At 50.9% G+C, this 27,843-nt stretch overlaps 1 protein-coding gene and 3 non-coding genes across 5 annotated transcripts in view; 2 read left to right on the top strand and 2 right to left on the bottom strand.

Moving 5' to 3' along the window:
- The window catches only part of VAC14 (VAC14 component of PIKFYVE complex), a 100,903-nt gene that overhangs the window by 68,791 nt on the left and 4,269 nt on the right, over positions 1-27,843 (bottom strand). For both annotated transcript variants that reach the window (XM_026011639.2, XM_026011640.2), the window contains exons 2-12: positions 19,887-20,037; positions 19,431-19,598; positions 18,591-18,653; positions 17,739-17,846; positions 17,138-17,247; positions 16,734-16,840; positions 15,650-15,784; positions 15,024-15,176; positions 8,340-8,403; positions 1,206-1,350; positions 867-932 (exon numbers count right to left, since the gene is read on the bottom strand). In XM_026011639.2, the coding sequence (XP_025867424.1) occupies positions 867-932; positions 1,206-1,350; positions 8,340-8,403; positions 15,024-15,176; positions 15,650-15,784; positions 16,734-16,840; positions 17,138-17,247; positions 17,739-17,846; positions 18,591-18,653; positions 19,431-19,598; positions 19,887-20,037 (1,270 nt within the window). The remainder of the gene's footprint in view (positions 1-866; positions 933-1,205; positions 1,351-8,339; positions 8,404-15,023; positions 15,177-15,649; positions 15,785-16,733; positions 16,841-17,137; positions 17,248-17,738; positions 17,847-18,590; positions 18,654-19,430; positions 19,599-19,886; positions 20,038-27,843) is intronic.
- On the bottom strand, positions 13,962-14,032 carry TRNAG-GCC (transfer RNA glycine (anticodon GCC)). The gene has a single exon. It is a non-coding gene; the product is annotated as a tRNA-Gly (tRNA).
- On the top strand, positions 21,768-21,838 carry TRNAG-GCC (transfer RNA glycine (anticodon GCC)). The gene has a single exon. It is a non-coding gene; the product is annotated as a tRNA-Gly (tRNA).
- On the top strand, positions 22,579-22,649 carry TRNAG-GCC (transfer RNA glycine (anticodon GCC)). The gene has a single exon. It is a non-coding gene; the product is annotated as a tRNA-Gly (tRNA).

Genomic DNA, 27,843 nt, shown 5'->3' on the forward strand with positions numbered 1-27,843 from the left:
AGGCACAGCCCACCAGCATCCAAAAGGCAGCCTGGAGCTGGTATGGGTGGAGAGAAGGGATGCTACAGTGGCCGACGGCAACACCCAGCCACAAATCTTGTCCCTTGGCTGGGAGGCCAGGGAGTCCTGAAAAGAACTACCTTAGCCTAATTGCATGGAACGGAACGCTGCAGAGAACGGGTGGGGACCGGTGGGGCCTCCCCCAGAGGGCTGAAGAATGCAGGGCCCAGCTCTCCTTCCCTTTCTCTGGGTTAGCCTCTCTCTGTTGCCTTTGGTGACCCCAACAAAGCAAGCTTAAAGGGACAATTTCAAACCAGAGGTCAGAATGGAGTCTGGGGGAAATGAACAGAATGAGAGCTCCGGAGAGGCCAGCACCATGTGGCCTGGCACTCAGCATTTTCCGAGGGTCTGTTCATCCCCACAGTGCATGTGCTGCTACTGCTCCTGCTACTGAGCAGAGAAGGAACCAGCATGCAAGGTTGTGAAGCAACTTACTCACGGTCAGGCAGTTAAGTGGGGACAGACCTTGCTTTTGGGTGCCCACTCACAGCCGAGCGGCCCACCACTACGCTCCTTGCCTTCTACAGATGAGCCTGATGCCCCCTGAGCCTGGTGTCCTCACTCACGTGCTGACCCACCGCTCTTCAGAAGGGCTGGAAGAGTAAGTCCTTGTTCCCAAAGCTCAGAGCATGACAACACAGCTGTCCCTGTCAGTGACGTACCTTACCAGGTAGAATGAGAGCAATTTTCTGGGTGCTGATTTAGAACAGTAAAATGAGCTCCTCTCATCTACCAGACCCCCTCAGCCACTCAGAAAGGGAGGCTGGGCAGCCATGCATGGAAGGACAGGGGCACACATGGCCTACCTCATCAGATTCGTCCGATAACGTCTGCAGTAGGATGGGGAAGAGGCTGTCCGTGTGCCGGAACATCTGCAGGGCAGAGAAGCCGGGGCACCCATGAGCTCCCCATGTTCCGCCACTGGATTTAGCGCACGGACGCTTGGGGTTGTAACAGCACTGCACGGACCACCCCACGCCCTCCCAGGGCTTCTCCAGCGTCTGTCACTCTGCTTCCCCAGAGCTTTCCAGAATTGCACTGACCAGAATCCTACCAACCCCAAGGAGCCCCTGAAAGCCAAAGTGAACCCCAAGGCAGCTCCTCGCTTGGAAGAGGGTATGAGTGAGATGGGCCCAGGGACTCACCTTCCGGGGAGTCTTGATATACAGATGGTAGAGCCACTTCAGGACAGCAATCCTGGTCATCATCCCGATGGCCATGTCACTGAGGTGGCAGTTCAGGACCTGCACAATCCCATCGAGGTGGAGGGTCACTGGGGCCCTTTCAGTGCTGTGGGCAAGATCAGGGAGGAGACAGGAGTTGAAGGCACTGGAACCCCTCCCCCTAGGCTGCAGCACCACCCCGGCTCTGTGCTCAGAACCACACTCTGCTTCGCTGTTGTGGGTGCAGTGGTTGGGAAGGGCAGGTGGCATACACCCTTGGCATGGCTCACGGAGGGCTGGTTTTACTCCTTGATTTCCCTCCTCCCTTTCCAAGGCTTGGAGCTGTGACAACCACAGGTGAGGTGAGAGAGCCAGTCTGCTGTGTGCCTACCCCACTTCCCCAGCACTAGCCCGGCTTGGACAGGAAAAAACCTCTCTGATGTCACCAAGCTGGGGCCCAGCAGACCTCAAGCCTCAAAGGCTGTTTAGCATTCTCAGAGCATTAAGTCCAGACCCTTCGTTGATAAAACAAAACCACCACATCCAATGAGTCCAGGGGAAAGTCCTAAAAACAGCCCTTGAGAGCCAACAGGTTTTTTACCAGGCAGATGAAGAACTTTTTTTCGAGTAAGAACAGAGGTCATGGCTTTAGATCTTGCCATACTCCAGGCCACTTGGACCAGGGTTTGGCTTGGTTGAGAAGCCTTGAGAGTTGCTTGTGAAGTTGTAACAGTTTTGTCTGAGCCGGGAAGAGGCAACACAGCCTCTGCCTCTGGGAAACAGCTTGTTGAGACTGTGCTTTGCTCCAGTGGGGCTCAGGTTCCCTGGCCCAAAGCCTCGGTGATCCCTGGGCAGAGAGAAGTCCTGCCAAGGAGCCCTCAGAGGGTCAGGGGCTGCTGGGACAGTGACACAGCCTTCTGCCCAAAGCATGGTTCCCATGAAAAGGCTGGAGTTTTTAGGGATGGGGACAGCACGGGCAGAGAACCTAAGGATGTCAGGGAGTGGCTCCCTTACTGCGACGAGTCATACCGTATTTTGCCTAAAGGTGTCCTGACAGGTGCAGCTCAGGGGCTGCCTTTCCTGAGGACCCAGGCCAGGTAGTTCAGCCGCCTGCCTGTACAAAACGGTCTTGTGTGGTATTTCTAGGCTGCTCAATTATTCATTTGCAGCAGGAACTCGATGCCTGTGCTTCCCTAATTCGCCTGCAGCCTCTCTGAAGCTCATCTGATGTGAATTCCTAAAGGGCTCCATTCTCAGCTCTGTAACTGCTCAATGGAACCGCTATTTACTATGGTGTGATGATTCCCCATGGTGCTCATTTCAGGGGTGAGAATGTCACTTCTGTCCTCTAGTAGTGGGTGGGGGTGGGGTAGGGGGACTGAGTGTGCAAGTGACGGGACCCATGGCCCTGAGCCTCTGGCTGGGGCTGTCACTGAGATTTCCCCAGGAGTCATGTGGCTGGGCATTCTGGGATCTTCTGAGAATACCCAAACATCTAGATTCTTTGGGAGTCTAAGACAGATAGGGAAACCAAGGCACAGACAGACAAGTCCAGGGTGGCAAACACAAGCTCCCAGCCAATCTCTTCATCGATTCCTCTCTTATGCTCACTGTCTAATAGAACTATAATGTGAGCCACGTGTGAAATTTTACATTTTTAAGTTTTGTACTAACGAGTAACAAGTAAAATTTTAATGATATATCTTTTAATGAGTTTAACATACTCAAAGGGTATCATTTCAACACATAAACAATATAAAAATCAATATACACATCACTCATGGGATACTTCGTGTTCTTTTCTGTGTCCCAAGTCTTTGAAATCCAGCATGCACCTCGCCCCCTCACCCTGACAGCACATCTCTGTTCGGACCAACCACACTGTACATGCCCAGCAGCCCCATGACAGCGGCTACCACCATAGACAACACAGTGCGGCAGTGTCAGGCTAGTGATCTACCCTACGGCTTCCAGAGCATCTTCCCTCCTTCTGACAACTTCCTAGACATTCCCAGTGTCTTCCTGCCAGTGACCAGGACTTACTGTCTTATCTCTAAGTGCTTCATTTTCCCATCCTGCTGGCCTACCTGGCTCCTTCCAGCATGCTATTATAGCTCTCTCCTTGAGAAGCTGGAGAAACTCTAGAAACCTAACCGCAGCCCACGGTCTTAACAAAGTAGGAGCTCAGGAGACTGTGAGGAATGAGTGGAAGCCATCCCATCCTTGCCTCCTCTCTCCTACCCTGGTGAGCGCCCAGCCCATAGTGAGTCCCTTTCCCTAGCAGGAGCTGCAGGACACTCAGCTGCCATATGGGGAGCTGCATTTTGTGCACTACCGTACTCTGCCCTTCCCTACAGCAGAATTCCCCGGACGTGGGCACCAGGGTGCCAGAAGGACCCTGTGCGTGGCAGGCCACCACTACTTTCTTAGCTGAAACGGCCCCCTTGGGGGCAAGGCCTTGTTTTCACTGCCCTGGGGGAGTCAGAACTGCACTGGCAAGCAACAGCTGTGTCCTAAGCTCTGGTGGGGAGGAAGGCAGTGCCAAGCCCAGCAGCTCCCCCAACTCCACCCTGCCAATTGGGCCCAGGAAGTGGTGAAGCCAGCAATTTTGAGTGTGAGCAGTCTGAGTCTAAAGCAGTCTTACCCACCACGCAGCCCTGCCTGCTAACGGGTCAGGCTCAGGAGAGTCTATTTCCAACTATCCCCTGGCAGGGGCAGCAGAACAGTCAGTGGGCTGGCCACTCCCTGACCAGGTCAGACCTGGCAGCGCCCTGTGTACTGGAGGGAGAAAGGGGCTGTCACATATACCTTTCAATATATTTTTTTTGTCAGTACGGTAGACAAAGTCTCTATGTGGGGTGAGAGAGGATACTGGAAAGGCCTGGGGCTGATCTGTGGGGCGGGGGGTGGGGGCACTCCAGATCCAAGCAGCCCAAAAAGAGGTCCAAGACCCTAGATGGTCCCTGGGCCAGCTGGGCTCCTTGCTTCACTGTGGTCCCAACATGCTTCGGGCCAGCTCAGCATCTCCACTGAGGGACAAAGCAAGTGCCAGCCCATGGTGGCATCTCCCTCAGGTAGTAATGTGTCAAGGCCAAACAATGAAGGATTTCATGGGCCCAGTGTGTGAGAACTGGCAGCATTTTGTGCACTACCGTCCTCTGCCCTTCCCTACAGCAGAATTCCCCGGACGTGGGCACCTTCAGGTTGCTAGTGAGGCAGGTGTCAGCTTCAACCAGCCAAGAACACCGGAGCTAGAAGGGACCTCACAGTTCAAGTAACCTGATCCTTCAGTGCACAGATGTGACAGCACAGGATCTGTCCAAGGCCATGTGGCCAGGCAATGAAATCCCATTCCCTTAGAGCTCGACACTCTCCCTGGGGCTCGCTGCCCCTGGCTGGCTGGAGGGGAGTCTCAAGGGAAGCAGGCACGCCCCAGACTGATCTACGTGGCCCAAAGATCTCACTCACTGTAGAGGAGGCTGTAGAGGAGGCAGCTCTCAGTGGCTCCACTGGGTGGGGCTGGCTGCTGTGAGTGCGACTCCCCACCTGCTCTGTGGGGAGCCGGCACTCAGGAACTCTGCGAGAACCTGAGCCCTTCTTCCTCCGGAGGGCAGGCTGCATGGTGTACGGGCTCTTGACCTGCTGCAGGCCTGGAGTCTGGGATGGGGCAGCCTCCACCTGGGCTTCCCTTACCCAGAGAGCAGAAGGGAGCTCACTCATAGCTTAAAATATGTTTCTGCGTCAGTTCCAAAAAGTCTAGACTAGTCACTCCTGGGGGCTTCTGAGTTATTTCAAGGTGTCTGCAGAACTCCATTTCCAGTGAGCATTTTTCTCATAAAGCATCTCATAACTAATGTCTTACATATACATATATGTACTACATTTTCCAAATGCATGGCACTACTGTGGCTATTAAAATACTGATTTTTAAAATAAGACTTCTGAAACTACCAACAAATAATGATAAATTCCAGTGGTTCTCTCGGGGAGGCAGTACTTCATCTAACTTCTTTTGGTACTCATGTTTCATCTCTAATCAAATTAGGACAAAGGTTAATAAATAAAGAATGGCTTCTGAATTCAACTTTTTTTTTTTTTTTTTTATAAAGTATCTTTACAACTTCCTTTCATCAGTTGATGCTAAAGCTTGGGAAGCACTGAATTCTAGATCTTTCTGCTTGCCTTTATGCAGCCATCTATATCAGGAGACCTATCCTGAATGTCACTGATGACACCATGGCCCTTGGTGAGGCCCAGGGCATTGGAGTGGAAGCCTGTGTGCGTGGCAACACCTGTTCTGTGCTCCCATGTCAGGTGAGTGGGGGAGGCTGACATGCAAAGCTTCTGTAACTTACCCAGTGCAACCAATAAAGGTCACACCAGTGGAAGTGGGGGTCAGACCAGTCGAGCTTGAATTCCAACTTGGCCACTAAGTAGCTGAGTGACTTTGGGCAAGAAGTTAACCTCTCTGGGCTTGTTTCCTCTTTTGTAAAATGGGGATAATAATGAGGTTCTTGTAATAATATCTGTAGCTAAAACCTGTAAAGTGCTTTCTGAGGGCTGGGCACCATTCTATTTTCTTTACCTATTCAACTCACATGAGCTCCAAACCCCTGGGATGTAGGTACTATCATTGCACCCAGTTTACAAATGAGGAAGCTGAGGCAGGAAGCAGTTAAACGGCTTGCCCAGGGTCACAGAGTCAAGATGTGTGCCCAGGTGGTTGGACTCCACTTTGCAGAGGATTCATGGGAGCTGAGGGCAGGCAGCAGGTCTGGATAGTCACAGGGTGGGTTTTGTTTCTTGGTGATCCTGGAAGGTGCCTTCTTGCCCAAGCTCAGTCCTCCTCTGGCAGCACCTACTGGAGGAAGCATGCACCAACCCTACTGTCCTTAGCTGCCAACTCCAAGGAGCGGGGTGCCCAGACACCATGGCTTAAGTTTCATGACTCTGAAGGGCACCCTCCATCTGGCACAGCTACTGACTCAGATTGGCAGTTGCCACGAGGGTATCGCCATTTGTGGGAGACAGAAAACATGAGATGATTTGCTCTTGGTTTTTTAATTTTAGAAGGGGGAGGATTTGGCTCCTGAATGACAGGTATAAACCAAAGCCTGGTTCCAATTAGGTAGTTCCTAACCTCAGCCTTTAGACTTGCCCCAGCAAATGGCACCCCCGCCTCCCCAGCAAGGCAGGGGTGGGTCGTGCTCGCCTGCATGGTCGGGCAGTGATGTCTGATCTCTGCCTCTTCCTAGACCTCCCTTCACCTCCCAATGCCACTTCGGTGGAGCCAGACAATTTCCTGTAGCCTAGACAACAGTGACGAGTCAGCTACAGGCTCCTGTGCTCTTACTTTTGCCTCTCCCTCATTTACCCTCCTTTGGGCTGCCAGAGGACGTGCCAAATCACAGGTCTGCACCTGGCAATGCCATTTATCATCAGGCTCCCATGGCCTTCAGAACAACAGCTGACCCCTCTGCAGGGCACCATCTCCCCGCACCTCCATTCAGATCTCTCCCCCAGCTCCGGAATCCGAGATCCAAACCTGCCTCCTTAACCACCCCCGGGGGTACTCAAAGCCACATGGCACAGAGCCCTTGAGTGGCCCACTCACACACCTGTTCCTCCTTCCACCTCAGCTTGGGAAATGCCAGGATATCCTGAGTTGGCTCAAGCCCCGAATCTAGAAGTTATTCTTTCCCTCATGTCTCTCCTCTTACTCCAACACATGCATCTGCAAACCCTGTCACTTCATCCTTCAAAACAGATAAAAAAAAAAAAAAAATCCAACTTTCTCCATGTAAGGCCACCTCTTTGGGCTGAGCCTCTTTCCCCTCTTACGGGGTGGCAGCAGTGGCCCCTAACTGGTCTGCATTCACTTGGCCCCTCCTAAATCCCTTCTCTACACAGCAGTCCAGATCTCCTGTCCCTCCTCAGCCCAAAAATGGAAATACTACTAATGACCCCCTGGGATTTAAACATCAGCAAAATCCAATGACGTGACACAAAGTACTTGGCACAGTGGGCCTACGAGGCACTCACCAAGTGATCATGCTTGTCAGCCACTATTCCAGTGAGCCTCAGCTCAGGCACCATGGCTCACCCCCAATACCCTGAGTCCCCCACCACAGAAATCACTGCCTGGTGTCTGCCTCCCCATCAGAGAACCTTAAGATTGGGGGCCACATTCAGAGATCACATTTCTACCTAGGAACCCGCAGGGCTGAACACATGCAGGTATGCTGGGGTATGTGACAACATAACAGGACAAGTCAATGAATTAACGGTTATTGACTTGCTCAAACGATTAGGAGCAAGCCACATTTATAGTCAGTACCCACACACTTTGATAATCTCCACTGGGTCCTTAGAGAGAAGGATAAATGAAAAAAATGATACAAGAGGAGGAAAGATCCTAAAGGTCTGCGGAGTGCAGATTCTCTCTTCTTGAGAGACCATATGGTTCCCCAGGGCTTAGGTTCAGTGTTGAGTTTAGGGGGAAGAAACCCCCTGCAGGAGAATACCATCCATTGCGGCCCCACAGGTGCTAATTCTGCCCAAAGAAAAATTGACAAAGGGCAAGTCCAGCGGACTCAGACAGAGGCAGAATGGTGAGATCTCCTTCCAGGGGAAGGTCATCAATCACCCTGCATGCAGTACAGGGAACTTCGAGGAAGGGAGTGATCTTGCTGTTTGGCCTGCACCGCCCCCACGTGGAAGGCTGTGCTATTACAGCCGACCTGGCGCTTGGGGGAGGAAGCTCTTGCTGCCCAGTCTATGCAGTCTCAGACCCCAGAATGGCCTTCCCCTTGTCAGTCTCATTACCCTGACAAGCAAAAATTCCAGGCAGGGGCGTCTGCAAGGGTCTCCCTGCAGCCACCATGCATTGCTTATACTTTTACAACTTGTACTTACTGACCTCCAACACCTTCTAATCCCTCCCCAACAGAACTGGGTAGACTGGGTTTGCTCAGTATCCTTCAGATTCCCTCATCAGGTACCTCAGTGCCCCACATGGAGAGTTTTCCCTGAGTCTTCACTGCCATTTCCCGCACTCAGGAAAGATCTAGACCATTTGCTTTCTACAAACACCTTTGGCTGGCACGAACCACTTACCTGGCTGGCGTGAAGACGCTGATGCTGCTACTGAAGCTTGAGTCACAAGAACCATCTGGGCCTCCTAGAGACAGTGAGAGGAACAAGGTGTCATGCTAAAGGGCTGCTGGGGTCTTCTGAATGAACACGATCCCAGATATAAGGGCACAGACTCTTCAGGTTCCCCGCACCTTGACTCTGGCTCTTGAAAAAAGACTGTAGCTCAAGCCCTGAGGACACAATGCCAATCATTCCCCACAGCTTTCTGCATAGTATTCATGCTTGTATGTTTTTAGGCACAGTGATCTCAAAAGGAGGACACCAGTGCTAACACATCTGGGAAATCTCAGAAAGGACTGCTGGCCCGAGGGCAGTGGATGTTAAAAACGACTCCTGGTATAGTCTACATCATTAGCCATCAGGGAAATGTAAGTCAAAGCTGCAAGGAGGTACCATTTCACACCCACTAGGATGGCTGAAACAAACATATTAAGTGGTGTGAGAAAGTGGAGAAATGAAAACCCTCGGATCCTGCTGGTGGGAATGTAAAATTGTGTGGTTGCTCTGGCAAACAGCCTGGCAATTCCTTAAGGGCTCAATGCAGTTGCCCTACGACTCAGCAGTTCCACTCCCAGATATATACCCCAGAAAAAGGACACTTCTGTCCATGCCGGAACCAAGCACCACGTTCATAGCAATCTGAATGTCTATCAACTGATGAATGGATAAATAAAATGTGTTAGAGTCACACAATGGACTACTGTAGAGCAATAGAAAGGCATGATGTACTGGCATGTAATACAACATGGATGAACACTGGAAACATGCCAAGTAAAAGAACCTAGTTCGCAAAAGCCCACATATCATATGATTCTATTTGTATGAAATGTCCAGAACTGGCAGATCTATGAAGACAGAACATAGAAACTGCTGAGGGCTAGGGGGTATTAGGCTGTGATCTCCATTCTCTTAAGTTAATAAAACAAAAAACTTTATATTCTTAAATAATTTTAGATTTATGAAAAGTTGCAAGAATAGTACAGAATTCTGTTTACCCTTTACCTCACTGCTTTTTTAAAAAAAATTTTATTTACTAATGAGAAACACAGAGAAAGAGGCAGAGACATAGGCAGAGGGAGAAGCAAGCTCCTTGAAGGGAGCCCAATGAGGGACTCAATCCCAGGACCCCAGGATTGTGACCTGAGCCAAAGGCGGATGCTCAACCACTGAGCCACCCAAGTGCTCCTCACCCTGTTGCTCCTAATGTTAACAAGATACATTATCAAACCAGTAAAGTAGCAATGATACAAGACTATTAATAACAAAACTACAGACCTAATTAAAATGTTACCGGTTTTTCCACTCATACCTTTTGTTCTAGCATAGAATCTGGGAGCACATACTGCATTAAGTTGTCCTGTCTCCTTAGTCCTCTCAAATCTGTGACCATTCCGCAAGCTTTCCTTATCTTTCATGACCTCAGGATCACTGAAGCCCTGTCAGTTACTTTGTAGAATGTGTTGTCATTTGGGTTGGTCTTGTGTTTTCTCCTGATGAGGTTGAGGTTACACGTTTTTGGAAGAATGCCACCAAAGTGCTATGCTTTCTCCGTGGATCATGTTGGGGGTATGTGATGTATGTCTTGTTACGGTTGATGCTAACCTGATCACTGACTGTGGCAGTGTCTGCTGGTTTCTCTCCTGTAAGTTGTCAGTCTCCTTTTTTATAATCAATAAATAACTTGGGGAAGGTAATTGAGACTAGGCAAACATTCGTTTTTTTTCCTCAAACATTCCCCTGCTGATTTTGGCATCCATTGGTAGATCTATAATGATGATTGCTGTTGAGTTCCCCTAATGCTGATTTTCTGTTTTTCTCTGTCCTTCTATACTTATTAATTGGAATCTTTCTATCAGGAAAAGCTGTCCCTCCCCATCCATCCATCTCATTATGGGCCTATATATATATATATATATATATTTTATTCTGTGAATTAAAAAATTAGAACTGTTATTTATATATTGTATATAAATATATACAGATGGTACCACCCTTGGCCTCTTAAAAGTTTTAAACTATACAAGTGAAACGTTCTCATTCTGAAAATTTCAAGCAAAACAAAGCATGCCCCATCTCTCCCTAACCTTCAATCTTACTTCACTCTATGTGCAGGCAACTACTTTACTGGTTAGCAAGTATCTCTCCTCATCTTTTGCTTTCTTTTTGTTCTGTAACGTAAATGGAATCAGAGTACATTTTCTGCGATTTTTTTTTTTTTTAACACTTTGTACTATGTCCTAAAGCAGTGTTATTTTTTGGATCATGGTAAAGAGGGCCTTGACTTCCATGTTGAACAGAAAGGCTCCAAGTTGCCTGTCTCCTCTAGCCCCAAAGGCCCTTGAGGGGCTGGGGCCTAGCTTAGTGGGGACAGGCATGGGCTGGGCGTGATGGGACAGATCTGGGCCCAAAGGGGAGGAGGACTTGCAGGGAGGCCTGGGTGGGCTGGCCTGGACTGGTGGCCTGGACTCCATGCCCTTGGCAGCCTCCTTCCTTTTGACTTCTAGAGCCACGCACGTTTGCAGATGAAATGATGCAATGTCAGACATTGGCTTGAAATTAATTTCAACTGTTCCCTACTTTTACTCTTATGTCTCCCCCATGTTTCTTCCTGTGTGAGCACATTTCTCCAGGATCCCGTGTGGGTAGTACTGTTGGGGAAAGGGTCAGGCATTTTATATTTTATTCCATATTGATAAGCTGCTCCTTAGGAAAGTTCTACCAATAATAAATGCACTTCAGGAACGGAGGAGCAGTCAATCCCCACCACGCCTCACACAGGGATATTAGTGATCTTTCACATTTTTGCCAAGTTGATGAGTAAAAATGGTATATTGTTTTACTCTGCAATGCTCCCATTCCCAGTCAGCTGTAAATCTGTGGCTTCCCTGTTGGTATTAACTCCCTCCTCAGAGAACTGCATTATCAACAGCACCAACAGCATAGTCTCAGAGCCCTTGGGCCTAAGTCTAAGCCTGGACTCTCCTCTTTACTAGAGGACCTCTTTACTGTGTGACCATGGGCAGCTGACCCGACTTCACCTCCAACCCCTCACCTGTATAATGGGGTCACCAGGGCTTACCGCATAGGCTTGTTTTGATGATAGGTGAGCTAACCTTTGTTAGGTGCTTAAAGTGAAAAACCTTACCTGTATCTCTATTTATTTCTTAAGGACAAATTCTTAAAAGTTTATGGCTTCTGACACATGCTGCCAAGTGCATCTACCAGACAACATATTTCACTCGTTTACTCTGTGCTTCCCCCGCTAGGAAAGCTTCTTCTCCCTATATCTCTACAAGGGACATGTATAATATGGGGGTGGGGTGGGGGCAGAGTGGAAGCTAATGAAAAGGAAAAGATTCAGTTCAAATGACCTCCATGGCCCCAGTCCTCTGTGACCACGTACAGGGCCACATCATTAATGAACTGTGGGTCTGTCCCTGAGCTCCCTCCCTACAGGCAGGACCTGGGTCTGATTCACCTGCATCTGCAGGGTCTGTAGGAGCTGCTGATATATCCAGTCCCATCAAAGCCTTACAAACAGATGGATTCCCTTACATCTCCACCAACAATGGTTGCAAACCGTCTGCTGGAAACTCTATTTACAGCTCTGCCCCTCACCTGCCACATGAACTTCTATCCCTAACCCTCTATGGTCCCTAATTTAGGACCTACCAGGGGCTCATTACCCTCTGGGAAATACTGGTGGTAAAAAACAAGGATACAAAAGCCCTGCCCTGAGAACTTTGCTAAGTGAAATGGGTATGTGATACACATGTATTAAAACAGTTTGACATGAAAGCACCTGTTGCTGAGAGTGTCTGGCCTTTGCCACATACTAAGAGCTTTATAAGCAAAAATCTTATTTAAAGCTCACCATCACACTGTAAGTCTGATATTACTGTTATACTTGTTTAACAAATAAAGAACCTGAGGCTTAAAAAGGCGAAGTGGCTTGTCCAAAGGCAACAAAAAGGAAGTCCTGTCACAGAGCCAGGACTCACCAGCAGGCCCTTCTGATCCCAGAATCTGGGCTAGGACACCTGAGACAATCCCGCAGCATCATGGAGAGGAAAGGGAGAGCTGCGGAAACTCAGAGAAAGGACACTGCATTATGTACCCCTGAAGTCACAGGGCCCAGGGGCAGCCAGAGCAAGCGGAGAGGGGCTGGGAAACAGTGTGACTCAACGCAGGCCCCGTGCTCAGATGTGAGGCTCATGCACAGAAGGCTTGGCTGACAGCCTCATCATAGGTCTTGCCCTTCCACAGACGGAACGAGGCAGGAGGTTTCTGCCCTCAGCCAGGTGACCAGGGCTGGAACAAAATAGTAATAGGAAAAAGAGGCAAAGGCTGGGATGAACCTATCAGCTAGACCAGCTGAATCACTGCTGTCTCCTGGCTTGCTGGGACCTTTTCCTGGCACTTTGATAAAATGGCAGTTATGAGCCAAGCAGGTCTGGAGTGGATATGGAGCCCCCAGATTAGCTGTGATCATCTCTAGGAACTACCATAAACTAAGCTTTGCATCTGCTGAAATGCTGTTTATGAGGCAGTAAAATCCAGGGCCAAGCTGCTTGAATGTATCCTGGTCTTGCTGAGAGTATCCTAAGCAGAGAGCTGTTTCAAGAGTGCTTAGGAAAACTAAGGGAATAAAATAAGCTGCCTTGGCTGACAACGGCACCCTGGCAGGTGAGGATACTACTGGTGACCCACCAATGCCCCAGGTGGCAGGTTTTTAGCAGCTGCCACAACCTGCGGAATACAGGGGTTCCTTCCCAGAGGGCCTGACTTGTTGTCACGTAAGCAGAAAAGGTGGGTTAAGGGCTGCTGGGTTCCACTTTGGGGGAAGAGGCAACAACATTATTTAAAAAATTGAGACACATTTCACATACATGAAGTTTCATAACATAAAGTTCACCATTTTAAAGCATACAACTGGGTGATTTTTGGTAAATCCGCAAAGTTATTTAAGCATCACCACTATTTCATTCTAGAACACTTCCACCATTCCCTAAAGAAACCAGTTATCCAGTTCCCTCTTTCCCTCCAGCTTGGCAACCATTATTCTACTTTCTGACTCAATGCATTAAGAGGCACTGACTTTTAGAGTCAGTATAAAATATTCAAAACTTCTGTAAGTTGCAACTTGTCAAGCCAAAAACAAAACAAAAACCAAAAGCAGCCACCACACAAACAAAGCAGGATGTGGAATTATGTAAACCATATGATTTCATATGGTTTCCATATATAGTGGAAAAGAATATATGAATATGGAAAACATGTTGTTACATGTTACGTGTACATAATGGAAAAAATATTCTGAGATCACACTAATTGCCTCTTGGTGGGGACAGTCTTGCTTTTTTATATTTTTCTCTACTGTCTAAATTTTCTAAAATGAGAATCAAAAAATCAAAAGATAATAAAACACTCATACATCAAAAAAAATACTCATACATCAGTGAAAATTTACAAAACATGTCTATCCCTGTGATTCTTCTAGGTTCTCCCAGTAAGAAAGCTCTGCCTTGGAGAACCACACTAACTTTATCTTTTCCAAGGATTTGCCAAAAAGTTCCTTGCATCTGCATTGGCCGGGAATCGAACCCGGGCCTCCCGCGTGGCAGGCGAGAATTCTACCACTGAACCACCAATGCTGCGCTGGAGTGCGGTCCTGCTTCCAGCTGTTTTGCCCTTACAGCTCACAAAGGCCATGCACAGCTGTAACCCGACACCTGGAACGCGGCAGTGTGGAATGCTGCCGGTTCAGCCAGCTGAGAGCACAGGAGGCCCAGGGGGCTCACATGCCCGCACACTGCTCACATGTGCAAGAGACGGCTGGGAAGGGCAATGGGAGAAAATGCTTGAGAAACTCTTTTGGCTCCTGGACTTACAGGTTCCAGACTGAGTCCATTAGCCTTAAAAATACTGAGTAAGCTCTGCATCAGTTTACTCTCTGGCTGACTCCACAAGGAGAACATTACCTGCAAGCTGATCAGAGCCCTCTTAGTGAGGATAGGCCCCCTGCCCCCCAAAGTCAGAGTTCTAGATAATGTTGATAGAGTCAAATTTCAGACTTTAATTGACATAGGAGTGGCTTCCTTCATGTGATGGACAAATAAGACAGTAATGTTGGGAGAGGCCGCAGAGCCATTTCATTTTGCAAAGACACCAACATTGGTAGAACCCCAGGGCTGAATAAGCTGCATCTGTGGCTTTCTTAGCCTTCTGCCTGGGAGCAGCCGGCAGAGCAGAGGCAGCTGGCTTCTGGGTGGCCAAGACTCACATGAGCCCTGCAACCTGCACTCCTGCCAGACTCTGAACCCTCCCACATTGAAAACAACACAGAAAAGATTTTAAAAAGGCTTAATGCTTTTTGAGGCAGTAAGAGTTGAGAGCACGGGTTTTGGAGGCAGACTGCCAGGGCTCACATCCTGGTTCTGTTACCCTGTGGCGGCCAGACCCTGGTCCTGTTACCTGTCTTCCCTGTGTCCATCTGGGCAATAGGGAAGAACAGCAACTTCTACCTTATTGGATTGTTTCCAGAATTAAATCAAGTCGCGTATGGGAATCAGCTCTGGTTGGTTAGGCGAGGCCCCAAGTCAAGTCACCCAGGGAGGCTAGGGGCAGGAGGCGGAGCCTACTCACCAGTGGCTGTCCCTTCCTGCTTGGCCACGGAGTCATCGGGATTGGGCTCTGCCTGCCTCTGTACCACTGGCTTCGGCTCGTCAGGCTCATCATCCTCAGGGGTGACCAGCTTCATCAGGCTTTGGTTACACACGTTGGCCACCTCCTTGATGCCTGAGTCCACTGATGTAAGGAGTAGCCCCACCCAGGGGGTGTTCCCTCAACCTGAGGTCACTGGCATTGGCCAGGGACCTGGTCCTCCCTCGAGGTGGATCAGTGGGCAGTCTGTACCGAGTCCCCGTGAAATGCTCCTGTCTTCTTGTTGGACCCTTCCTACCAACAGGATATCCCCCACTCAAGACAGGGCCGTATGAGCTCAGGGGCTTGGAACTGTGGGAACTGGGAGAGCTGCTCCAGTTCCCATACGTAACCAGGTGAGGTTTAGGGCCAGTGGCAGGAGTGCCGTGCCCCCAGCACTGCCCTGGTGCTCCCAGTCCATGCCCTGCTCTGCTGCTTGCTCCCTAGGTGCCAGGGGCTATCTGGAGGCGATGGATCCTAAAGGAACCCCCATCCCCCACGCCAGGATCCTCAACTTCATATTCTCCTTTGGGGCTACTCTGGTTTCCTCTCTCCAGGGTGAAGGATACTTTTCTTGCGGTCATCGTAGGCCAGGCAGGGCAAGACAGCGGTCAGGATTCCAGATGAGTAGGGCAGCATCACTCGGCCAGCCAGCTGGATGAACTCTCGCATCCAGCACATGGCTGTCAGCTGGATCAGGTCATCTGGAAGAGGAAATGGGTTCCAGGAGGGTTACCACGAGCAGCTCGAGTGCTCCCTCCCAGTGACCATGCCTGGAGGATGGGACGGGAGGGGACCTGAGAGCTTGCCTTGCTTCTAGCCTCACTGATACTCTCTTGCCTTCCAAAGGTACACACAGGTACCAGGATGGGAGGGAACAAAAATCTCGTAGCCAATGTAAGAGTAGCCTTGATTCTCTACCTTCCACACCCAGAAAAGGGCTCCACAGCTCCTTTTGTCAAGGGGTGAGTTCACTTCCCCTGCTTGATTCTGGATTGGCCTTCCTACTATTGCCACCAGAAGATGTTGGAAGCGAAGGTGTGGCTGATTTAAACCTAGGCCTCCAGAGGCCTTGCTCACCTCTACCATATGTCTTGCGACCTCACTGATGTCATATATATGTATCTGGGTTAGCAGGCTAGATGATGAGACATATGGACCAACTGTCCCGGCTCCCCAGGTGACAGCCAGTTAACTGCCAGACATGAGTGAGGTCACCCCAGACCACGCAGCCTCAGACGACCCTTCAGATGACTGTAGGTGCATAATCAAGAGCAGTCAAGCCTAGCTCAAGTGAACAGAACCACTCAGCTGACCTATGGACTCATGACTAAGAATAAGTGGCTGCTATATTAGGTAATCACATTTTTTGGTGGTTTGATGCTCAATGGAAGGTCACAGGTTCAGAGTCCCAACCTCCAAGCATTTCAATTTATAGTGAAATGCCAAGCTTCCCAGCAAGAGGGTCTCTGGATCTTATTCCAGGGTCAGAACAAGCAAAGGGCCTCCACATTGATGGAGGACCCGAATCTCTTTCTCATAAGGACCCAGCACCCCACCACCCTGGGTCCAGTGTTGTGCTGGTTTATACTCCTACCAGGGCTCTCTCTGCTTCTGAGGAGGTGGCAATGGCCCTGCAGCCTTCACACTCACCTGTGGTCTGGCAGTGGATCACCAGGATGTTGGCCATTTCAGCAAACTTAACACTGGAGGGGTTCTTCTTGATTTCTTTCAAGAATTCCCCAAGGACTACCTCACACCTACCAAGGAGAGAAGGAAAATAGCACATGCCAGCCAGGGCTGGAGGAGCCTCTGCTGGTGCCCGCTTCCACTCTGCGTAGGCTACCGAGAGGGGGACTACACCTCATAGTTGCCAGATGACTATCTTCCCGGAGGCTGGGGGCTGATGAACTTTTTTGCTCCTCGAGGCAGGAAGCACATGAGCCAGGAGGCAGAGAGGGAACTTATTCTCCTGTGGGTCTGGAGGTACCCCCGTCTGTCGGGTGTGGGGGTGCATGTGCACATAGAGTGGCTGCCCGCCCCCTCCCTTCACTCACATTTTCCGAATCTCTTTGCCGTTGTCGCCCAGGATCTGGAAGAGTCCATCCAGGATCTCCGGCAAATAATCCAGCAGGTTAATGTCTGGCACGGACTCCAGAACCAGGATCTGAGCCAGGGTAGGAAACGAGGAGGGAAAATTAGACCAGCTTGTGAACCTTCATCTCCTCCTCCGGTGCTCTGGGACTGGGCAGGGCGAAGGCAGCCCCGCTGAGGTAGTGGTGCATGGCACCACAGGTGCCCCCTGGCGGAGAGGGCTCTTGCTAAGTGTGCAGGAGAATGGTGACTTAGCTCCAAGGAAATTCTGATGCCACAGGGAAAAGCGAAGGCCCGGGAAAGGACAGCACCACTGGCTTCAAAGAGAAATGGAGGTGTTTCCTGGGGCAAGGAAGAACTGTATCCTCCTTGAAGCAAACATGACAGGCTCTGGGGCAGGCTGGAATAAACATGTTTCGGACTACCTGAGGTTGTTGGCTATCAGAGGGATAATAACGAGGTTTCTCTCAGCCGCAAGAACTGCCCAGGGTGTGCCAGAGGGCGGATTTTACTAAACTAGAGGCTCATTACAGCTGGAGAAACTGTCGTGGGGCCGGCCCTTACCCAGGAGATGATGAACTGCCGGGCGTACTGGTTGTTGGAGTAAATCCTCTCCCGCAACAAAGGGATGAAGCCCACCAGATCAAACTTGTTGCTCTCTGTCACAATGTCCTGTGGATCAAAGGCATTTGACCGGCTGAGAGTCAGAAGCCAAGGGCAGGCTGACCTGACTGACCCCAGGGCTAAAGCTCTAGGGGGTTAGGTGGTCACAGAACAAAATGGCAGAGCCCATGCTAGGTAGCAGAGGTCCCGGAGGAACCACCCTCTCACAGACCAAAGGACAAGCAAAAATGCTGGAGTGAAAACAGGAATCAAAGTCAAGAGGACTGATCATCTGGATCAAATGCCCCAGGGAGCTCAGCATAAGCACCCCCAGTCATGGGGTGGGGGGGATGATGGTAGGTGGTGGGCAGTCTCCTTTGCCCTGAGTGGGGCTAGCACAAAGAGATGTTTAGGGTGATAGAATGTCTCTGTATTTTGATTGTGTTGGTGACATAGCTCTGTACACTTGTCATAGAACTGTATACCAGGGATGCCTGGGTGGCTAAGTTGGGTAAGCTACTGCCTTTGCTCAGGTCATGATCCTGAGGTCCTGGGATTGGGCCCTACATTCAGTTCCCTGCTCAGTGAGGAATCTGCTTCTCCCACTGAACCTCCCTCTGCTTGTACTCTTTCTCTTGTTCACTCTCAAAAAAAAGAAAAAAAAAAAGAACTGTACACCAAAGTCAATTTTACTATATGTAAATGAAAACATTTTTAACAATTAGGAAGAGCAGCCCCACGGATACAGTTTATAAGCTATACAGACAGATGGAAGAAACACATTCCAAAACAAAAGCAAAGACCAAGTACTACCTTTAAAAGGCGGTCTAGGAGCTCAGATCCACTTTTTACATTAGGGTCTGGGTCCGCCGCCAGCTATGAGAGATACAGAAACAGACGGTTACAGTCAATATATAGGACAAGAAATCTACAAAAAATCCATAGCCCAGGTCCCTGGCACAGTCGGGAATATAAATTGACATCTCTTTTAGGGAATAAACTGAAGCAAGGGAGGGGAGGTAGGGACAGGCAAAATGGAACCTGGCTAAGGAACCGAAATGCAGTGGACTTCTCCTTCTGTTCTGGAACCTGCTGCCTCCAGGTCAGGTGCTTGTTCTCACAAGCCTTCCTCAAGGGTTTCCAATCCTAAAATGCTAGGTCCTCTCTCCACACCTGGAGGTGGGACCGAGGCAGCTGTGAGGCTAGTGCCCTGGAAATGACTGTGGTGGGCAGCAGAGCTTCCAGGCTATTCTGTGCCTCGGCGTGCACTTTGTGGGGCTGATTGAGGTGCTAAGGAGGGTGTGGTAGGGGCTCTGCAGCCTTTGTAAGTGCAGCTTTTTCTAGAGCTTACAGGCTGGTGCTCCCCTCACAGGGGAAATACAGTCTGTACTATGGATTCACCATCCTCACCTTCTATAAGAGGAGTTAAGGCTTTTCAAGCTGTTTTTCCCCTCCACTCTGTGGTGGACTAATGCTTTCATCAAATGCGATAAAAATCAATAGAGAAATAGAAAAACCCCATCAAAAGTCAATACAAGGCCATGAAAGAAAATGGCAGTGAGACTGAACAGACCAGTGTATGTATCTGTGATGCCTGTATCTGGGAGACAGGGTGTGGGGACCCGGGGGCCCTGCCGCAGGAGGGGTGGTCACCTTGCTGAGCCCGTCGAAGAGCACGTTGAAATGAGGCAGCACGGCACCACGGGCCACCTTGACGATGTTGTAGAGTGCCTCGCATGCGTAGTAGCGCAGCCTGCTGTCTGCATCATTGAAGCAGGTCAGCACCGGCTCAATGAGCTCCTTCAGGTACAGCCCGGAGTCCTGCAAGGGGGCAGGAGGAGACACAGCTCACTGTGGGCCAGGTCCCCGGCCCCTGGGGACATCCCGGCTCCCCTGCGTGGGGCTGGCCCTGAGCCAGGTAGGCCCCTGGGCCAGGGCCAGGTGCCACGTCACGGGAAGAGACTTGCAGTGCCGCAAAGCCAGCCTTCCAGGGCACTAGCCTCACAGCTGAGAGCGGGAGGAATGCAGCAGTCTACGGCTGCCTGCTGGGTCTGGGCGGTGAGAGAAGGCCACTGTTGCAGTGTCTGTCCCTTCGGGAGAAAGGCCCACCTTGCCCAGTGCAATAGAGCAGGCGGCCAGGCCGATGAGGCCCCCCTTCCGGCTGTGGGGGTGCTGGGACAGGGCGAACTCCTGAGACAGGGTCTGGATCACATGCTTGATTTGCACGGTGTTGTTCTGGGCCACGAACTCCCGGACCAGCCTAGAGAGAGAGGAGAGAGGGGCTGCAGGCCAGTGGAGTCAAGCTTACCCCCCCATGCTGGCTGCTGGCTCCAGGGTCAGGGATGCGGCAGGGAGATGACCTATTCAGAAAGAGGAATCAGGAGTCCTGCATCTCAGGGTGGGCCTCTCCCAGTTCTGCCGTCAACTGGAAGGTGCGGGCTGGGTCTCGGTTCATTTCCCTATTCTGGGTCATGGTTTCCCTGTGTGCATGACATAATGTGGAACAGCAGGGCTGCCTCACTTCTGGGAATCAGAGAAAATACAAGAGAATGTCTTTTTGGGAACCAAAAACTGCAATGTGACCAGCTGGTCAACCACCTTTAGTTGACACTGGCTCAACCCCCCATTCCCACACCTGAGAGGTTCTCTGAGTCTGTGTCGTCATTTCCAGGGATGGCACTCAATCAGTGGGCAATATTCACATACACACAAGTAACTGTCATCATGTGGTGCAAGTGATACCAGAGAGGCCAGAAAAATGTCATGCGCTGATCTCCTTGGGCTGAATCGGAGGTGCCATTTGGGTCAGGTCTGGAAAACACCCACGGGCACTTTCCAGGTAGAGGGCAAGGCATCTCAGGCACAGGAAAGAGGTGTGGTGTAATCAGAGAAGGACAAGGAGTTCGGCCTGTGGAAGGAGCAGCTAGACAGTTCAAGGAAGACAACCTAGTAACAGTTTTCCAGCAACAGGATGACACACTTAGATCTACGTTTTTATTAGGTATCTCTGGTAGCAGCCCGGAGAGGCTGCACTGCATGGGCTGGCTTGACAGGAGATGGAAAAATCCGCATGGAACACCACTGGCTCTGGCCATTCCAGCCATGTCAGATTAGGGAGAATGGATCTCACAGCACGGGTGACAGGGAAGCTTCTTATGGTTTTTGAAGAACATGGTGGAAGAGCGTCTTAGGAAGCTGTGAGACGGACGGAACCCGTCCCATCATCCGAGGGTGAGGGACTGCTACCAGCGTAGCAGCCAAGGGGCCGTCTACAGAATACGGACTCCTCAAAGCAGCTGCCTGGACTCACTGTCTAATTGGTTTGTGTCCATCGTGGCAGGACCACTGCCCACATGGGTCTCAAGTTGTTTCGAAGAATTTTAAGGACAATTAAGTCCAATGCATATCAATTAGTCTACGTGGTTCCTGTGCCATGTCAGGAACCTGCCAGTAATTAGAGCTGTTCAAAAACACACGTGCTGCCCTATGAGGCAAGGAGCCCTCCTACAAAACAGCTGCTCAGTGAGGGGTTGACACCATTAGAGGGGGATTTAAGGCAGCAAGTCATACGGCACCTATTCTGTGCCAAACACCTTGAGCGCAGGTGGGACCAAAACAGGCCTGGTTCCCATGCTGGCGGGTGTGGGAGCAGGGATGGCTGTTTCAGAAAGGTGGTGCACGAGTGGCCTGCGAGGTCTCTCTGATCTTTACAAGGTGAAATTCCACCAAACCGGCCCCAGGGGGCTAGGAGCTATGAGCGGACCAACCGAGGTGCACGTTCAATGCCAGTTCCATAGGCCAAATCCCCCCCCGCCCCTCCCCTCCCGGAGCAGGCCCAGCAAGGACAAGGACGGTTCTCTGGAAACCTGTCTGGCTTCCCAAACGGGACCGACTAGCCAGGCGAGGCAGGGACCGCCAGAGCTCCTGTGCGACTGTCCAGAGACACGGCCCCTTGAGAAAAGCCCTGCCGCTGCGGCAGGGAGCAGCACAGCATTGGTGGTTCAGTGGTAGAATTCTCGCCTGCCACGCGGGAGGCCCGGGTTCGATTCCCGGCCAATGCACGGCTGCTCTTTTGCCTTTTCCTGGCAGGCTTCCCATCAGAGATCCTGCTGGAGGAGCCAATCTCCTCACCGTGCCGCCTCCGGCAGCTGGGCCGGGGAGTCTGGCCTCGCTTCCCTGCTCTGGAGGCAGCCGGGCTGTGGGGGCCTTCACGCCCTCTGCCAGCGAGGGGCTCGGCCCAGGCCCGGGTCTGGCGGGGAGCTGGGGTGAAACCCGAGAACCGCAGGAACGGGGACCCACGCTCCCCACGCTCCGAGGGCCAGGGAGGCATTCAGCTCCGAGCGCTGTCTGGGGCTCGAGCAACTCTCGTTTCTATCCTGAGGTCTGAGGCAAAGCAATCTCCCTCCCTCTCTCTCCCTCCCTCTCTCTCTCTCTCTCTCACACACACACACACACACACACACACACACACGCACACACCCTAAGGGGCTCGAGCAACTCTCGTTTCTATCCTGAGGTCTGAGGCAAAGCAATCTCCCTCCCTCTCTCTCTCTCTCACACACACACACACGCACACGCACACGCACCCACACACACCCTAAGGGGCTCGAGCAACTCTCGTTTCTATCCTGAGGTCTGAGGCAAAGCAATCCCCCCCCCCCCCCCCCCCCCCCCCCGCTCTTGCAGCTGTGCTGACGTGGCAGCATCACAGGCTGGCCTGGCATCCTGAGAATCGCGCACCCACAAGGAGGCTCCGGACAGGGGTTAAAGGGAGGCGCTCACGCAGCCGCTCACAGCTGGAGCATTGGTGGTTCAGTGGTAGAATTCTCGCCTGCCACGCGGGAGGCCCGGGTTCGATTCCCGGCCAATGCAAACAGCAAATTTTTTTCTAAGCCCAGCAGACTGGATTTGGGATTTCACACTGCCTAAAGAGTACGTGGGTACAATCTGAGAAGTGAGAATGACTTGTCTCTAGCTGCAGGTTTAAATATCCTGGACGAAAAGTACTCAGTGCCTTGAATTCCACAAACATCTAGAACCTGTGTCTCTGTTCTCGAGGAGTCCAGGATACGGGGATCACCAAAGCCACTGGAAGTGGCCGTGCCTCCCGCTCCTGTCCCCGCTCCTTGCCCGGCTCCTGCCCGGACAGCCCATCCAGAGAGCTGGCTGCTGAGAGTATTCCTGAGGAAGCCAGGCTGTGTTTCTGCTCAGGACAAGTTAGAGCAGCACCCAGGGTGGGAATAAGCTTCCACAGGGCATCTGTGGCATATCCAGCTGTGCCAGCAGCACAGTCCATCCTGGAACCACGGCCTCACCTGTCTGCTTATTTCAGGTCGCAAATGGTCCCTGAGCACCTGGAAAGGGCACCCTCTCCTCTTTTGGAGCCAGCATAGAGATGCATTCCCCGCCATGAGGGGCTCTCTGCTGCGGTGAACGTCAGGGAGGAAGCTAGACAGCACACAGGACTCGCATGCAAAGCGGAGACAATACGATCTGCTGAGAAGCTTGTGAGGCGAGAAGCGCAGGCGAGAGGGAGCAGGCCCGCCACCTGGTGGGGAGGGATTAGGCACGGTTTCGAGATGGTCAGCGTTTGAGACGCACTCTGAAGGATGAGCGTTCGTTCTGGAACTGTTTAGGATCAAGCAGCCCAGACAGAGGGAAGAGCGTGAACAATGGCTCAGAGGAAGGAGAGAGGCATTTGGCTTGGCAAAGAACACAGGTAGAGGAGAGGCGGGTGACAGGGCCGGGGAAGCTGCTTCCAGTCTTGTGTGTGGTAAAGGAACTGGCATTTACTGGTGGTAGTAAGGAGCCACGGAAGCTAAGAGTAATCCTCAGTGATGGGTTGTTAAGGGTCTGGATGGTGTTATGGAGCTTGGAAAAATCCAAAGGCTTACAGGGACTGCACGGTAAGAGAGTGTGAGGAACAGGGCTCTCATGTTGGGGTAACAGCCTGCATGAGCATAAGGATCTCCCGAAGGCAGGGGATGGGCAAGCAGGAGGTTCAGATTTAGCACTACCTGACTCTGCAGGCCCAAGACTACCTTTCTCATTTGCTCAGTACCAGCTGGATGGCCTCACCACCCTGAATCCTTTCAGGGCTCAACACAGGGCATCCCAGGCCACTGCAAAAATAGTGGCCCGTTTGGGGCACCTGGGTGGCTCAGTCGGTTAAGTGTATGCCTTTGGCTCAGGTCATGATCCCAGGGTCTTGGGACTGAGCCCTGCACTGGCCTTCCTGCTCAGTGGGGAGTCAGCTTCTCCCTCTCCCTCCGTATCCCCGCCCCCTGCTTGTGCACTTGCACTCTCTCTCTCTTGCTCATTCTTTCTCAAATAAGTAAAATCTTTAAAAAAAAAAAAAAACAACAGTAACCCATTTGAGTCTGGAGGCCCCAGAACCCTGCACACTTGGGGGTATGTCCAGGAAACCAAGACAATGGTTCCTCTGGAAGGGAAGCCACAAGAACATGCTCTCACCAATGCTATCAGCTTGGAGAACATGGGGCTGGCTCTGCGGGTCAAGCAGGAACAGCGGTCTCACAAGCCAAGGCTATGCTCTTTACCTGGCACTCAGGGCAACAGTGTACTCCAGCCAGACCCACCTACATCCTGGAAACCCGGACCCTACTCACTCTGTCCCTAGTGCCCTACTCTCTGGGAAAGCTCTGCTTCACATCCTACCCAGCCTTCAAAGCCTGGCTCAGATCCAAGCTGCTATTCTTCTGGACCATCCCAGGAAGGGGTCACTCCTCGTCTAAATTCTGAAGGACTGAGTGACCCTCTCATTCTCTTCTCAGCAACGCACTGGCAAATGTCAGGGCTCATTTTCATGTGTACATTTCTATCTCCACAGTTCCTTGAATGAAGTCCTTGAGGACAGCCTGGGGTCATGACTGCCTGCGTCTCCCATGCCTGCCCTCTGGGAGTCTGGTGTCATGCTCAGTGTGGGGGACAGCCAGCAAAGGCTGGGGACTGGGCTGGGAGGCTGGCGGCACCAAAAGATGGCACAGGTTGCCGGGCGAACACGGCCAGAGCCCCACACTGCCATATGGGTGACACAGGGTGGCCTAGTATTCTAAACCTAACCTGGTGGCCTAACCACTACCGTATCTGGGGGGTCCTAAGCCCTGAGTGTTAGGAGGAGCAAAGGGCACTCTACTGGGATCCCCAAAGGCGCATGGTCAAGGGCCCAGGTCACCAGAGCTGTGGCTGGGGAAAGATGCAGAAGCTATGATATGTTCTGAAAGCCACCTGCCAAGGGGCCAAGGGGCCAAGGGGCCAAGGGGTGCTGTACCCCTCTCTAGTACTCCAAAATAGGCCCACCAACCAGACTCGCCTCTCTGCTTCACAGGAGTGTGCAGACAGAGATGCACTACAAAGGGAGGCAGAGTGAGTGGAGTTTAAACTCCAGCACTCGGGGTTGCAAGCCTAGTCTCTCTTCAAAAGACCACATTGTTTCCTCTTTCATCCACAGGCTGCAAGCCACAGGCAGGGATCTGAAGCTGCACTAGTTTTGAAGTGAATATCTGGTCCGGAAACTCTCAGGATCACAAATCCCTGGGACCCTCCCTGACGTAAAGGTCACAAGTATTACTGTTCTATGTGCCAGAGAAGGGGGTCTGCTTCTGCCTGCTTCCTTCTAAAAGGTGTGGAAAACCCAGGCTGATGAGGTGTCCTTAGAGGCTGTCCGGAACCTCCATTCTCATGGTCGGAGGCACGAACACCTACTTCCCACAAGGCACAAACTCAACTTGGCAGCTCCAAGCTTGTGACACGGCCCTCAACAGTGCAAAGCGCCCCACCGACTCCCCCCCTGACAGAAGGAACCCCAGACAGGGGAGGACATATTTGGAACTGTCATCAGAAGAAACCCAGGGCGTCTCAGCAATGCAAACACAGCCCCTCGGTGGACCCCTTTGGTCTCTGCAACCAGGCAATGACAATCACAGGTCACACAAGGACTGGTGATGGACCCCTTCCCGGGCACACACTCTACACTGAGGATTTCTGTTACCCCCTTGAATAACAAACTCCTTCTGCACTGATTACCCTCTCATCCTCGAGGTGAAACAGTCTCAGGGAAACCAAATCCCCTTCCAGGGTCACGGCAGATCTGAACCCATGACACACCTCAAAGCCTGAGCCCTTTCAACTGTACACCAGTTCTTCTTGCCCATCTTCTTAAACCGCATCAGCTGCAAAGTGAACACACCCGGTTATACAGCGAACTTTCCTTGTGGAGAGCTGAGGCCCTAAGTGAAATGCAGCTTTCTCCACAGATTTTCCCATCCTCTTCAGTGTTCAGACATCCTCGAAGCATTCCCCTACCACACACACGGAGTATGGATGACGTGCACACTTAAGATGTTTTGAAATGCTCTACAGCCAGGTTTCTACTGTGAAGGCAGGTAATAAGTAACCACTTGCTGAGCTCTTACTAGCTGCTAGATAATAAGTGCTAGATGCTTTACATACGTTACCTAATTTAAACTTAAAATTAAACCACTGGGTTAAGTACTATATCACCCATTCTACAGATGGGAGAAACTGAGGCTCAGAGCCATTAAGAAACTCACACGGTCACACAACTTTGAGACAGGTATGGAAATGAAACCTAGGTTTTTCTGACTCCATGGTTTAAAGTCATTTCCACTATGTTGCACTATCCCCCTCCTCAAATATCACAGCTACCACCTGTTGGGTGCCTACTGGGCACCAAGCACTTTATATTTCTAATTTTATTGAATCTGAACGCCTTTTCATCTGGTGATATCCAAATGTCCTAGTCAGCAGGTGGCAGGGGTTTTAGCCACTGCACTCATGTTCCTATGTCTTCAGAGGAGATGTCCTTGGTTATAAGGTGGGGCTATTAATTTCAGTGACCTTACACTGTTTTTAGAGAATAAAATAAGGCATATAATCTGCTCTGTGTTGCACATGCTCACATAGTGGTGCCAGTGCAAACTCAGAATCAGAGAGACAAACTGTGATCTGACAAACCACTCAAGATCACACTCATTCAGTAAAAGTTGACCAAGAACCTGTCATACTCCTGGCTCCAACAAAGGAGAGGAAGAGAAATCCAAAGTTGTGTTTATTCTTGTGTTGTAAAGCTTTCAGTGTAGCCTCGGGGCTGCTGCCTTTTCTTGTCCTGGTTGAGTCCACTTATCCCTCAAGGTTTTCTATTTTCTACATCATGTGCTGTGTTCAGGAGGCATATCCAGGTAGCAACTGCCCAGGGATAATCTGGGGAAATATCTCCATCTGCTCTGCTGAATATTTAAGTAATTTGGTTTCCACTTGCTCACTAGTCTCCACTAAATGAACAGGGGAAGTGGAACGTTTGCCTCTGGGTAAGGACCAAAGACCATCTGAAAAGGCCTCCGAGTTAACTGACAAAATACCCTGAGCTTCCACTGGATGGAATCGGTGGGAAGATCATAAAAAGGGGAAATGAGTCTGAGAGAGCAGCTGTTTGAATCTCAGATGACAATAACTGTGACCACTTAACAAGTGATTCCTTCACATTATAATGAAACACTACTCTTATTTTTTTAAAGTGCTGTAATTCACATATCGTAAACTCACTCTTACTGTGTGCAGTTCAGTGGTTTTTCATGTACTTATTAGCAGTCACTCCCCGTATTCTGCAAATCCTGTCCCTTTAGCCCTAGCCAACCACTACTCTACTTTCTCTCTCTCTGAATTTGCCTATTCTAGATAATGCATAGAAGTGAAATTTTCATATAAATGAAACACAGGGCCCTTCGTGACTGGCTCTTTTCACTTAGCCTAATGTTTTCAAGGTGCATTTGTGTTTAAGATGAGGAAACTGAGGCACAGAGGAATGAAACCAGAGTTCACAAACTCACATGCTTGCAGGGGCCAGGCAGGAGACACAAGGGAGGACAGGCTGTGGTGGACGCACCAATACAGGAAGCAAACTAGGGAGCCCATGTCCTGGCCCAAAGGGAAGCTCCTAGGTTGCCGGTACCTGCTATGGTGAACTGTGTGCCCCACAGAGACACACTTTCCATTCCTCAAGAGAAGCCAAAAACCTGAGCTTCAC

Source organism: Vulpes vulpes, chromosome 12 (genome assembly GCF_048418805.1).
Source record: "Vulpes vulpes isolate BD-2025 chromosome 12, VulVul3, whole genome shotgun sequence".
NCBI classification, from domain to species: domain Eukaryota; kingdom Metazoa; phylum Chordata; class Mammalia; order Carnivora; family Canidae; genus Vulpes; species Vulpes vulpes.